General features: G+C 40.2%; 1 protein-coding gene across 2 annotated transcripts in view; it reads right to left on the minus strand.

Moving 5' to 3' along the window:
* GPATCH11 (G-patch domain containing 11) overlaps window positions 1–12442 on the minus strand; it is a 178957-nt gene extending 166515 nt beyond the window's left edge. Inside the window, exons 1-3 of one of the 2 annotated variants that reach the window (XM_053711881.1) lie at window positions 12286–12442; window positions 2258–2484; window positions 902–943 (exon numbers count right to left, since the gene is read on the minus strand). In XM_053711881.1, the coding sequence (XP_053567856.1) occupies window positions 902–943; window positions 2258–2484; window positions 12286–12347 (331 nt within the window). In that variant the 5' untranslated portion in view covers window positions 12348–12442. Of the gene's footprint in view, window positions 1–901; window positions 946–2257; window positions 2485–12285 lie in introns of those variants that run through there. The other variant, XM_053711882.1, reaches the window with a different exon arrangement.
* Between the last annotated feature and the right edge of the window lie 2562 nt (window positions 12443–15004).

A 15004-nucleotide genomic window follows, 5' to 3' on the forward strand; every position in this document is an offset into this window, starting at 1 on the left:
GACAATTGGTCTAAAAGAGGCCATTCCCAGGTGGCAATTCACAGTAGAACAGGCTACTGAGCTGTTGTTCATTCCTGGTTGAGTGCTTCTTTTTCTGTTTCGATAGAGATTATATATACACACATACATACATACATACACATTAATTGCAAATCACTACAACATTTTTCTGCAACATTTTAATGCATAGTTGCATATATGATTATAGTTATGGTGCCGATACTTTGATACTGAAAATTAATTTATCCACAACCACTAGTAGTTAGAAAAAGTGCTAAAATGCATAGTGACATCTTAATGTCTTTGTTAACCACTTACCTGTAGCATAGCACTGTTTGAAGCCATCTTTAGATACTAAGGAGTTAAACTGCTTTCTAATAAAATAGTTTATTGAATGTTTATTTCTAATACAGGTATGTAGAAAAAGCAGTAAAATATACCCCGGAAAGAACACATATTCCTAATTAATTACTTCCAGCATTTGACAAGGATTTATCTGCAATAGTTTGTGCACATTCTCTGAACATTCTCTGAACTATGTGCTTTAACACAATTGTATTTAAAGAGCAGTTATGTGGTAACTAATGAAATGTTCAGTAAGAAAAATTAAAACGTCCATCATAAACTATAGGTAGATATTCACAACAGTTACTTAGCTAAACTATTTTTTTGTTAAATATTATCTGTGTCATTTATATTCGCGCTTGCAAAATAAAACAATATGGTCACTAAAATCTAATTATCAGTTCTCCAAGCTGTATAAAGACACAGTATATATACACATATATATATATATATATATCTATATATATATATATATATATATATATATATATATATATATATATATATATATATATATATATATATATATATATACAAAAATATGAATACGACTTACCTGTTTTCACATTAAGAGGGATAGGCTCGACTATACCATTTCCTAAAAAAAACATAGAACAAAAAAAGGTTATATAAAAAATATACATAAACTTTTTTTTCTCAGATCACTCCTAAATTGACTGCAGTCATAAGACTGAAAGGTAAAAAAGGTCCTATACATCAGGGCAGTTGCAAAATGTGCCTTCCCCTCCAATTTTAAAGTGCAACCTTCTGGACCACCCAAGTTTCACTGAGTGACAACACACAGGGAGAAGGTTGAGAAATTAATGGGCAATGTGCTCTCTACCACAGGCTGAGGCTCAAATATGAGGCCTATTTTAGCTAGACTAACTTTTTTGCAAACGTTGGGTCTCTCACTGAAATTATTTACACACTACTGATGTAGTCATAAGACAAGATAGCTTTGCCATTGTTTTTTAGCAATTAGAAGACAGCTAATTGCAGCTGCGTTCCACACTTCTGAAATTCCCAGCAGTGAAGGGGTTAATCAGCTTGTAAGGTTAATATTTGCTCTAGTGTAGAGATTACCCTCCCACATGAGACCTCCCACGCCCTGATCCCTCCCAAACACACCTCTTCCCCCCGCCCCCATTGGTCACCTCCATCTTAGGTACTGGCAGACAGTCTGCTAGTATGCAGTTTAGGACTTTTTTTTTTTTTTTTTTTATTTCTGTAGTGTGGGGTTCCTCTCCTCACTCATCAACCTCCCTGATCTCCCCCAAACAGTTCTTTAACCCTCAAACTGTTATCCGCCATGTTTGTTACTGGCAGCTAGTCTGCCAGTAACAAATTAATGTTATTCTAAATGTATTGTTTTATTTTATATTTAATTTTTTTTATTTATTTTTTTGTAGTGTAGAGCCCCCCTCAACCTCCCCATCCAAGATTTTATATTTCTGTAATGTAGAGCCCCATCCCTCCCTCACCCTTCATATTTCTGTAGTGTAGGGAACATCGCCCCTCCATTCCCCTCCTCCAGCCACCTGCCTCCCTCCCCTCGGCACCAACGAATGACAGTGTCACTCTCTTTAACAATTGGCAATTTGGCTTCAATAAGGTAAGAAAGCACAATCAGTGCTCCCTTACCATATGAAGGAGGGATGCCTTCTGCCCCCAGCTGCAGTCTCCACTGTCTAAGCTGACAGAGGGGACCACAACATCCACCTCGCTGGGCAAATTACGTTGTGACGTAGTACTTATGTCCAATTGGTATAGGGGGTTAAAATGTATGCTCTATCTGAATCATTAAAGAAAAAAAATTCAGCACAGAATCAATTTAGGGCATTAAAACATCATACTTTACACATGGCTAAAATGCATGAAAATAATGCTATATATAACTACAACACTGTACCTTTTTTGCCAAGTGCTTGACCTGACTTGTATCCCATCTTCTGAAGTAATGCGAACCCTTTATTCTCATTGCCCAGAGCCACATTGAGCACTGTATCACGTTGTTCTTTTTCTACCTCTTTTATACTCTTCTGTTTGTTTTTCAGATTAATTTCTTTCTGCTTTTCTTCTTTTTGATAGGACTCTCTGACAGTCCTTGCTAAAGGAATCCCTGGTCGCACGTCTTTTCTGAAATAAAACATATCAAAGGTTAATAATTCATGGTTCTCAAACAGTCTTTAAAGGGACACTAAACCCAAATTTTTTCTTTCATGTTTCAGATAGAACATGAAATTTTAAGCAACTTTCTAATTTACTCCTATTATCAAATTTTCTTCATTCTCTTGGTATCTTTATTTGAAATGCAAGAATGTAAGTTTAGAATTCGGCCCATTTTTGGTGAACAACCTGGGTTGTCCTTGCCGATTGGTGGATAAATTCATCCACCAATAAAAAAGTGCTATCCAGAGTGCTGAACCAAAAAAAAAAAAAAGCTTAGATGCCTTCTTTTTCAAATAAAGAAAGCAAGAAAATGAAGAAAAATTAATTAATAGTAAATTAGAAAGTTGCTTAAAATTGCATGCACTATCTGAATCACGAAAGAAAAAATTTCGGTTCAGTGTCCCTTTAAGTAAATATGACTTAAAGGGACAGTCAACACCAGAATTTTTTTTTTTTAGCAATATTTTATTTGATTTTCAAGTAAAATGAACAAGTACAACAGCTGTACGTCTAAAGCGTACAATTTCTTCAGAGATACAAAGAATGAGAAGGTACATATACATCAAAACATAAACAGTGGTATCAGAATAAATGCAATGTATAAAACTAACGAACATGCTCTCCCACTGTCACCCACAAAAGGGGCATTCAGAGTTATTCACATTAATCCGATGTGGAAAGGAAAGGAAAGGGAGGGGAGGGGACACCAGAAAGGGAAGAGAAAGGAAGAGAACCAAGAGTGGAAGTCAGGACCCCGGCAGGGTCTCCAGGCTTAACTGATTAGGTGCGGGACAGCGGACGATAATTTTTGTTGTTTAAAAAGGATTGATAATCCCTTTATTACCCATTCCACAGTTTTGCATAACCAACACAGTTATATTAATACACTTTTTACCTCTGTGATTAACTTGTATTTAAACGTCTGCTAACTGTCCTTTTATTTCAGTTCTTTTGACAGACTTGCATTTTAGCCAATCAGTGCCGACTCCTAGGTAACTTCATGTGCGTGAGCTCAATGTTATCTATATGACACACATGAACTAACACCCTCTAGTGTTGAAAAACTGTCAAAATACATTCACCTAAGAGGCGGCCTTCAAGGTCTAAGAAATTAGCATATAAGCCAACCTAGGTTTAGCTTTCAACTAAGAAAACCAAGAGAACAAGGCAAAATTGATGATAAAAGTAAATTGGAAAGTTGTTTAAAATCACAAGCCCTATATGAATCATGAAAGTTTATTTTGGACTTGACTGTCCCTTTAAAACAAAGTAAGTTGCTTCTGTAATAATTTAAAGAGCATTAATCACACACTAGCATTTTCCTCATAATACTTTGAGCTACCATATATACATCAAGGCTGTTTCAGAATGATGTTCCTCAGCTTTATTCCTGTGGGGTGCACAGTCCATAGTTATAGTGTATTATAGGAAATGCCATGGACACGTAATGCCTTCAAGTGATTGTAAACTTTAACCTTTTTCTTTAGAAAATTAGTAATCATAAAGTAAAAGATGGGGAGTTTAATAAAAAAAAAGCTTTGTAAACACTTATGAAATTACAATTTCATGTATTTATATATTCCGCCGTTCCTCCTCCCTTAACGGATACTCTAGTTCGTACTTCAGTGACGATTCCTGCAGTAGCCAATCGAATAGGTACAGCTGGAACTGAAAGACTTGTGCCTCGAGGAACAAGGGGAGCAATATTTTGGGGTGTAAAATCCATGTTTTCCCCAGCCAGCTCTGCCCACCTACATGAATACATTGTACGAAACCTTCAGCCGACATATTTGTATAGATTTCTGCAGGTTTTTATACATTGTTACTGTTTACTTGACACGTAGGCTTAAAACAGCACTGCCAGCCAGTACCAACTGTAGCGGTGCACACTGCTGAGAGACTAATGTTCCCACTGCACAGGCTCACAAAGGCTTAAAGGAACAACAGGCACACACACAACCTTTAAAGGGACAACTGACATCCCATACAGTCTTAAAGGGACAACTCACATCATATGCAGTCTTAAAGGGTACGTGTGCAAACACACAATCTTGCAGAGTTCTCAGTCTTAAAAGAACAGGAACAAACAGACACGCAACGTACACATCGTTAAAGGGATGCTCAGTCAAAATGCACGAACAACTCACTGCACACTCACAGTCTTAAAAGAAACAGGCACACACAATGCACAAACCTTATATGGATTCTCATTCTTAAAGGGACAGGCACCCCCACAAACAACTTACTGTATGTTTACACAGTCTTAAAGGGACAACGCACACACACAGTCTTAAAAAGGAAATATAGTATGTGCCGCACACACAAGCTTGCATGCTCTCAAAGTCTTAAAGAGACAGACACAATACAATGCACACAGCCTTAAAGGCACACTCAGTATTATAGGGACAGACCCAACACAGCACAATGCACCCAGCCTTTAAAGGGAAAACTTACACCACACGCACAGTCTCAACAGTACAGATATGCACAGTATGTGCACACACAGAACCTTGCACACACTCAAAGTCATAAAGAGTGAGGTATACACAAACCAGTGTCTTAAAGGGACAGGTGTGCCCATGCGTGCGCACACACAGTTGTCAAAGGGACAACTTACACCACATGTACACAATCTTAATAGTAAAACTACTAGGGCTGCACGATTAATTGCGGATGCGATTTTAAACCGTGATTAATCATTGCGGTTTTAAAACCGCGAGTGTATGTGATTTTTAGCCCCGCCCCATTTGACATCACCTATGACTTACAGGGGAGCGCAGGGGCTGATGCAGGTTACAGGGAGGGGTGTGCGCTGTGGCTGATGCGGGTTACAGGGAGGGGGGGGGCGACTTACCGGGGAGCGCTGTGGCTGATGCGGTTACAGGAAGGGGGGCCGACTTACCGGGGAGCGCTGTGGCTGATGCGGTTACAGGAAGGGGGGCCAACTTACCGGGGAGCGCTCTGGCTGATGCGGGTTACAGGGAGGGGGCTGACTTACCGAGGAGTGCTGTGGCTGATGCGGGTTACAGAGAGGGGGGTGCGCTGTGGCTGATGCGGGCTACAGGGAGGTGGGGTGCGCTGTGGCTGGTGCGGGTCACAGGGAGGGGGGTGTGCTAGGACTTATGTGGGTTGGGGGCTGATGGTGGTTACAGGCGGTGCTTATGATGTTAAAGGGGGTGCTTATTGGGGGTTACAGTCGGAGCTGATGGGACTTATGTAGGTTACAGAGGGGGGCTTATGGGGGTTACAGGGGGTGCGGGGTTACAGTGGGAGCTGATGGGGCTTATGTAGGTTACAGAGGGGGGCTTATGGGAGTTACAGAGGGTGCAGGCGTGAAAATCGCACACACCCAACACACAGCCTTTAAAGAGACAACTCGCACAATTGAACAGGCACAACACACAGCCTTCAATGGACAGATCACAACACATACAAAACACACAGAACCATAAAGGGACAGTTTGACCCATGCTCACTCACACTTAAAGGAACAGACACACTCACACAATTCACAAGCACACACAACCTTAAAAGGACAGTTCACACCACACTAACAAACACTGTCTTAATGGTACAGTCACACCCACAGAGTGCACACAGCCTTAACGGAACAGCTAACAAAATGGACACACAGTCTTTAAAAGGACTGGCACACACACACACAATGCACACAGTCTTAAAGCACAAACAAACAGTTTTAAAGGGACAAAACAGGTCATAGTACATGCAAGAACACATGAAAGTAAACTTTCCCGATCTCGTTAAGCTATCCAGTGATTTTTAGCCCCGCCCCATTTGACATCACCTATGACTTACAGGGGAGCGCAGGGGCTGATGCAGGTTACAGGGAGGGGTGTGCGCTGTGGCTGATGCGGGTTACAGGGAGGGGGGCCGACTTACCGGGGAGCGCTGTGGCTGATGCGGTTACAGGAAGGGGGGCCAACTTACCGGGGAGCGCTCTGGCTGATGCGGGTTACAGGGAGGGGGCTGACTTACCGAGGAGTGATAGTAAAATTTCTCAATCTTGTAAAGCTATCCAGAATTTATGAATAAAATTAAAGGGACCCTAAGTCATTATTTTGAAGTGAATATGAGCTATAACGGCAAAAGTATTTTTTTCTTCTTCATGCAGTGACGTTTCTACCTCCTAACCAATAGCCGTGGTAGCCTACAGCACACACACCCAAATATAGACTTAAAGAAGCAGATCCCATTATGCACAAAAACACACACAGCTTTAAAGAAACAGCTCACACCATGGGCCCACAGTCCTTAAGGTACAGGCACACACATACAACCTACACAGCCTTAAAGGGATTGGGAAAGCTCAAGTTACATGAGCAGCATCCCTCAATATGAGTCTTATGAGCTAAAGCTCTCTGCTCTGGCATGATTATTAAAGAAATATCATCAGTGCTGTAAGCAGGTGCAGTGGCACCAGGGCCCAAGTACTGGGGAAACCCATAGCAAACAGTCTATGAATAGAATGTTTGGAAATTTCTTCCACCAGCGCCCTATGTTCTGTAGGTCTGCTACTAACTGAGATCCCAAAAACAATGTTATAAAGGCCAATTTTAGCTTCAGAGACTGTCTGAATTTTGTGTGAGTAGTTACTTTAAAGGCTGTGTGCATTGTGTGTGCTTGGGTGCACTTATAAGACTGTGTGCCTTTGCATGGTGTCAGCTGTTCCTTTAAGGCTATATGCCTCTGGTATGTGTGTGCCTGTACCATTAAGATCATGTGATGCAAGTTACCTTTTAAAAGCTGTCTAAATTGTGTGAGTGTCCCTTTAAGACTGTTTGCTTTGTGTGTGCTTATTATTTTATGACTTTGTGAGTGTACAAGGTTGTGTGAGAGTGAATATACTGTGATCTGTGCATGTGGTGTAAGTTGTCCCTTTAAAGACTTTGTAGTGTGTGTGTGTGGGGGGGGGGGGGGTGCCCATCTGTCCTTTTAAGACTTTGTGAACGTGCAGCGAGTTGTACAGTACATGAATTTTGTATGTGGCCGCCAGTCCTTTAAAGAATGAACATCCCTTTAAGGCTGTATGCATTACATTTGTATGTGCCTGTCCCTTTAAGACTTTGACAGAAAGCAAGGTTGTGTGCGAGTCTACACGGTTATCAGCCCCTTTAAGACTGTGTGGTGTGAGTTGTCCTTTCACTTTGTGTATGCCTGTCCCTTTAAAGGCTGTGTGAGGTGAATTGTACCTGCATTTTGTATGTGGCCACCTGCCCCTTTAAGACTGAGCATCTGTTTTAGGCTGTGTGCGTGTGCCTTTAAGACTTAGAGAATGTGCAAGGTTGTGTGTATGCGCATACTGTGATCTTTCCCTTTAAGACTGAGCATCTGTTTTAGGCTGTGTGCGTTTTGCGTGTTCCTTTAAGACTTACAGAATGTGCAAGGTTGTGTGTATGTGCATACTGTGATCTTTCCCTTTAAAGCTGTGCATGTGATGTGAGTTGTCCCTTTAAAGGTTGTGTGTGCCTGTCCTTTTAAGACTGTGAGCATTCGGTGAGTTGTACCTTTAAGCTGTGCTGTGTGAACATTAGTCCCTTAGCAGTCTGTGTCTATACAGTAGACACCTTAAAGGGACACTAAACCCATTTTTTTCCTTTAATCCTTTAAGGACCAGACCATTTTTCAATTTCTTACCCTTAAGGACCAGGGCTATTTTTACATTTCTGCAGTGTTTGTGTTCACCTGTAACAGTTTCTACATTTTGTCCTGAGTTTAGAAATAGTAACTACCCAATGTTTACATGTTCTTTTCTTTTTCCAAGTTATAGGGCAATACATACAAGTAGCCCTTTGCTTTTTCCAAACCCTTTTTTTTTTTTTTTTTTTTTAAATTAGCACTAGTTACATTGTAACACTGATATCTGTCAGGAATCCCTGAATATCCCTTGACATGTATATATTTTTTTTAGTGGACAACCCAAAGTATTGATCTAGGCCCATTTTGGTATATTTCAGGCTACCATTTCACCGCCAAATGCAATCAAATAAAAATAATTGTTTACTTTATCACTAACTTTTTCACAAACTTTAGGTTTCTCACTGAAATTATTTACAAACAGCTTGTGCTATTATGGCACAAATGGTTGTAAATGCTTCTCTAGGATCCCCTTTGTTCAGAAATAGCAGACATTTATGGCTTTGATATTACTTTTTGGTAATTAGAAGGTCGCTAAATGCCGCTACGCATCACACTTGTATTATGCCCAGGAGTGAAGGGGTTAATTAGGTAGCTTGTAGGGTTAATTTTAGCTTTAGTGTAGAGATGTCCCACCCCCTGATCCCTCCCTGACCCCCGTCAAACAGGTCTCTGCCCTCCCCCACCTCACAATTGTCACCACCATTTTTTTTTTTAAAATTAACTTTTTATTGAGGATAAAGAGAATAACATATGCATATACAATACAATTTGAGATAAATTGTGTGTAGCATTCGTACAGATCTTCACAGAATTTATAGGACAAGATTCATATTTAACAATGTCATACTGATGAGGGCACTCAATTCAGTTACCCTGCAATTCAATGAAGTTGACCTTAATTGCATCCCTTACTTTCGAATAACCCATAACCGTTAATGACCAAATGCTACAAGTTTATCCAATATTCCCTATCCTCATTTTAACTTTATCAACACATACAAATGCAAACAAGCAAGCATAATCTTTAAATGGAAACGAGCTGTGAGTTCTCTTATAGAATCCCTGCACCCTAATTTAGGCTCTTTCTTTCAGTCCCTGTGGTGGCAGGGGCAAGAGAAAAAAAACAAAAAAAAAAACAAAAAAAACAGGAAAGGTTTCAACTTATCCCCTCCTCTCCGCCACTCGCCCGCTGGTACAAAAGTGCCCATTCACCCCTTAGGGAAGCAGTCAGCATAATTTCTGTATGTGCAAAAGGGGTAAGAATTTGTCTCTGTTGTTCAATACTCAATGTGGTAATATATGCCCGCCATTTGTTCAAAAAATGTTTCAGTCGCTTAGTGGTATCCATGTCACCGCCATTTTAAGTATTTTTTTTATATATATTATTCTGCAGTGTTGAATCCCCCTTAGCCCCCAACAGCTCTCTAACCCTCCCCCCTCTACCTAATTGTCACAATCTTGGGTACTGGCAGCTGTCTACCAGTACCCACTTTGCAATAAAATTTGGCTTTTTTATTTTATTTTTAACCTCATCATGTGGCCCTCTCTACATCGACAACTCTGCAAATCTATTTTTGCAGTGCCCCACTCGTGGGGCATGTAGAAATAGCGCAATCTCGCTATTTTGAGCGTGATCCTGACAGAGAGAAGCCTAGGGCATAACGACCAGCGTCGTACAGGGTACGGAGATGTTCGTTAAGGGGTTAATGATACAGATAAGGCATGCAATTTTAAGTAACTTTCTAATTTACTCCTATTATTAATGTTTCTTTGTTCTTTTGCCATCTTTATTTAAAAAGCAGGAATGTAAAGCTTAAGAGCTGGCACATTTTTGGTTCTTGCTTATTGGTTTGCTAAATGTAGCCACCAATAAGCAAGTACTATCCAGGGTGCTGAACCTAAAATGGGCTGTCTCCTAAGCTTTAAATTCCTGCTTTTTTAAAAAAGGTAGCAAGAGAATGAAGAAAAATTGATAATAGGAGTAAATTAGAAAGTTGCTTAAATTGCTGCTCTATCTGAATCATGAAAGAAAAAAATTGGGTTTAGTGTCCCTTTAACCACCAAGGACGTGTCAGGCACGTCCTACAAAAAGTGTCAGTTAAAGGGACACTGGACACATTTTTTTTCTTTTGTGATTCAGATAGAGCATGCCATTTTAAACAACTTTCTGATTTACTACTATTATCAATTTTTCTTCGTTCTCTTGCTATCTTTATTTATAAAAGAAGGCATCTAAGCTAAGGAGCCAGCCAATTTTTGGTTCAGACCCTGGACAGCAGTTGTTTATTGGTGGGTGAATTTATCCACCAGTCAACAAGAACAATCCAGGTTGTTCACCAAAAATGGGCCGGCATCTAAACTTACATTCTTGCTTTTCAAATAAAGATACCAAGAGAATGAAGAAAATTGGATAATAAGAGTAAATTAGAAAGTTGCTTAAAATTGCATGGTCTCTCTGAATCACACACAAAAAATTGGGTTCAGTGTCCCTTTAAGGACCAAGGGCATGCCTGACACGTCCTCTGGGGTTTTAAGTGCTGGAAGAGATTGTGATCGCTTCCAGACACTTTAAGGGTATTGCAGTGATGACTCGATATTGAGGCATCCTGCAATACCCTTATTTTAGCCACTGATGGAGAGAATGCCACTCTGTGGCCCTCTCTGCATCGGCCATTGATGGTGCCGATCGCTGGTGGGTGGGAGCCATAGCAGGGAGGCGGGTGGGTGGTCCATTGATGGTTAGTTCCGGATCCTGTCCTCCACAAGTGTGTGCGAGGAGGCGGGAGCGCGCCACATTTACATTAATAACACTAAAGCTAAAATGAACCCTACAAGCTACCTAATTAACCCCTTAACTGCTGGGCATAATACAAATGTGGTGCACAGCGGAATTTAGCGGCCTAAGTCATATATGTCTGCTATTTCTGAACAAAGGGGATCCCAGAGAAGCTTTTACAACCATTTGTGCCATAATTGCACAAGCTGTTTGTAATAATTCTAGTGAGAAACCTAAAGTTAGTGAAAAAGTTAACAATTTTTTTTATTTGATCGCATTTGGCGGAGTAATGGTGGCATGAAATATACCAAAATGGGCCTAGATCAATACTTTGGGTTGTCTACTAAAAAAACATAAATACATGTGAAGGGTTATTCAGGGATTCCTGACAGATATCAGTGTTCCAATGTAACTATCGCTAATTTTGAAAAGAAAATAGTTTGGAAATAGCAAAGTGCTACTTGTACTTATTGCCCTATAACTTGCAAAAAAAGCAAAGAACATATAAACATTGGGTATTTCTAAACTCAGGACAAAATGTAGAAACTATTTAGCATGGGTCTTTTTTGGTGGTTGTAGATGTGTAACAGATTTTGGGGGTCAAAGTTAGAAAAAGTTTGTTTTTTTTCCATTTGTTCATCATATTTTATTTATTTATTTTTATGGTAAATTATAAGATATGATGAATATAATGGTATCTTTAGAAAGTCAATTTAATGGCGAGAAAAACGGTATATGTGTGGGTACAGTAAATGAGTAAGAGGAAATTTACAGCTAAACACAAACACTGCAGAAATGTAAAAATAGCCTTGGTCCCAAACGGTAAGGAAATTGAAGAGTGCTGTGGTCACGAAGGGATTAAGTATATGTGTACAGTAACAATGTATAAAAACCTGCAGAAATGTATACAAATATGTAGGCTGAGGGTTTCATACACTGTATCCATGTAGGTGAGCAGAGCTGACTGGGGAAAGTCTATGGGAAAAACAGGGATTTTACAGTGTACACCCATTATTGCTGCGGGCTCCCCTTTTTGTTCCCGGAGACACAAACAGTGCAATATTGTTGGTAGTCCTCAACTGAACCCCCATATCAATTGTTTTAAAAGTAAAATAGCCCATAGGGAATCACCAATATGTTTTTTATGTAAGAGTTGCCCTGAAGACATTTGTGTCTGCTCCTTACACGGCAAAACAAAGTGTACCGTTTGAGAAGTATTAGAAATAAACTGTGAGTGTGACAGGGATTACTCTGCATGGTGTACAAGTGACTTCTTCTGAAAATGTATATATTTGCAAACGAGTAAGGAGTCTGAATAATTGTCAGTATCTTACAATGTGCTGATAAAGGAGTCGGACATGTAATCATCCGCCTCGTCTTCTTCTGCAGCTCTCATATTATTCTCTTCTCTTTATTTCTTTTCTCACGAATAAATAAAAATAACACGGAAGCTAAATAATGTTACACAGCACAATAGTCCGTCTGCTATTTTCGTCCGGTGTTCTGGCATATCAGCCAATCGCAGCAAAGCAAAGAAGACTCGGCACAGGAAGTGCCTCCTGCCATAATTAGTACTGGCATCAAATATATAAATATTTTTATTGCAACGTACGTTGTCGAAAAAAACAAGATCGTTAGGTTTGATATGTTTACAATATTGAATATTTTATTTTAAGAGTTAATTTTCTTTAGAATTATGCTTATTAAACTGTGTTTTTTTTTCTTTTAATTGCTTCAACAGGTGACTGCAAAAGAATATAGCGTAGTTATGAGAATACATTTTATTCAGCATTATGCATCACACACAATCATAATTTAGCAATGATGAAAAAAATATGTTTGTGTTTGAAATAAGCAATCCAATCAGCAGTTAGTTAAATTAATCTATGGCTCTGCATCCAAGTGTTGATAGCAATAATGATGGTAGGAGAACAGTAAAATTGAACTACAGATAGTATTTTTTTTCTTTTTCATCAAAGGTCTTGAAATAAAGTGACCAGATTTTTAAAATAAAATCCGAGGACATGTTTTTTTATTGGCAAATGGTAAAAGACTATTTTATTAGCATAGTTTCCTCAAATTAAATATGGTGTATTTGGTATGTGTTTATGGAGTGATTGTTTGAGATTTACGTTATTTCTCACATTTCGTCCATGTGAGATAAAAAAAAATACTTCTTAGAATTTGTTGGGATATGTCTACTGTGATGATAGCAGGATGTGATGTCACTAGCATGTGGGCGGGGCTTAGGTCCGGTGTCTGTGTCGCAGTTAGTTTAGTACAATCAACCTGTCTGGATGTGTATTGCTATGCTCTGTAATAAAATAGAGTTGTACCATCATTGCTGTGTCCTGCATATGTCCTGCATCTCATGACATGGTGTCAGAAGTTCTGGACTACGCTTCTGTTTCTGATGATGACGATGTCAAAGTTTACCCCACCTGAGCCTTTTGACTTTTCTCAGCCTGCAGCTTGGCCCACATGGCGTCAGCGGTTTCAGCGCTTCAGGATTGCATCCAAACTGAACAAGGAGAGTGGTGAAGTACAAGTTAATTCTCTTTTATACTCTATGGGGAAAGATGTAGAGCCAGTGTTCAATGCTTTTACTTTCCAAGAAGGGGAAGAAGTTAACTTTGATATAGTTATGGATAAACTCAGTGCCCACTTTGTGCCCAAAAGAAATGTGATTCATGAGAGAGCTTGTTTTCACAAACGTAATCAGCGTGTGGGAGAATCTGTGGAGTCATTTGTGCGCAGCCTGTATGAATTAGCTGAATTCTGTGAGTTTGGTGTTGCTAAAGAAGAGCAAATCAGAGACAGAATAGTTATTGGAATTGCAGATGCTGAAGTCTCCCTGAAGCTGCAGTTAGAGCCTGATTTAACATTAGACGGGGCTATTAGGATGGCCCGCCAGAGTGAACTGGTGAAAAAGCAAAGTGCTGATCTGAGGTCTGAGAGTATTGTGGATGAAGTGCAACAGTCTAGGAAAATTACTAGTGAAAGGCACAGTGTGAGCGGTAGATCTAAAGTACTGGAAAGGCCTAGAAGTGGATGGGCGCAACATGGCCGATGCACACGGTGCTACCGGGCTCATGATCAGAGTGCTATATGCCCGGCCAGAGATAAAAGATGCAGAAAATGTAACAGAATAGGCCATTTTGAAGTGGTGTGTAAAACTGAATACATTAAGGAGATGCAGGTGGACAGTGACCAGGAGGGTCAGGAAGTGTCTTTTGTGGGGTCTGTTGTGGAACGGACAAGCTCAGAGGAAGATTGGAAAGTTACCTTTACTGTAATGGGAGCCAATGTTGATTTTAAGATTGACACAGGAGCTGATATCACTGTAATGTCTTTTGCTGAATTTATGAGACTGCCTCGACAGCCCCAGCTGGCGAAGGTTACTACAAATGTTCATAGTCCTGGTGGCCGCATTGATTGTGTGGGGAAATTTCTTGCCAGCTGTGAGTACAAACAAAGGAAGTTCACCATGTGGGTGCATGTGATCCGAGGTCAGTGTGTTAACAGTTTATTGAGCAGAAAAGCAGCCTGTGACTTGGGCCTCGTGGCCAGAGTGAATGAGATCTCTGAAGATATGTTTGGCGAGTTGGGCCTACTGAGCTGCAAACCTGTCCGTATAGCACTTAAAAGTGACGCAGTCCCGTACAGTATTTCTACTCCTCGTAGAATTCCGTTCCCGCTCATGCCTCAAGTGGAGAAAGAGCTCATGCGCATGAAGTCTATGGGGGTTATTGAAGAGGTTGTTGAAGCAACTGATTGGTGTGCCCCCATTGTTCCAGTTGCAAAGAAAAACGGAAAGGTGCGCATCTGTGTGGACCTGAAAAGGTTGAATGAGGCAGTGAAGAGGGAGAGATTTGTGCTGCCGACACTGGAAGATATAGCCCCGAAGTTGGCTGGGGCGAAGTTCTTTTCCACATTAGACGCTTCTAGCGGCTTTTGGCAGATCCCCCTGGATCCAAAGTGCCGCAAACTGACTACCTTTATCACTCCGGTAGGTCGGTTCTGTTTCTGCAGACTTCCCTTTGGGATATCCTC

This window comes from Bombina bombina, chromosome 4 (genome assembly GCF_027579735.1).
Source record: "Bombina bombina isolate aBomBom1 chromosome 4, aBomBom1.pri, whole genome shotgun sequence".
NCBI classification, from domain to species: Eukaryota; Metazoa; Chordata; class Amphibia; order Anura; family Bombinatoridae; genus Bombina; species Bombina bombina.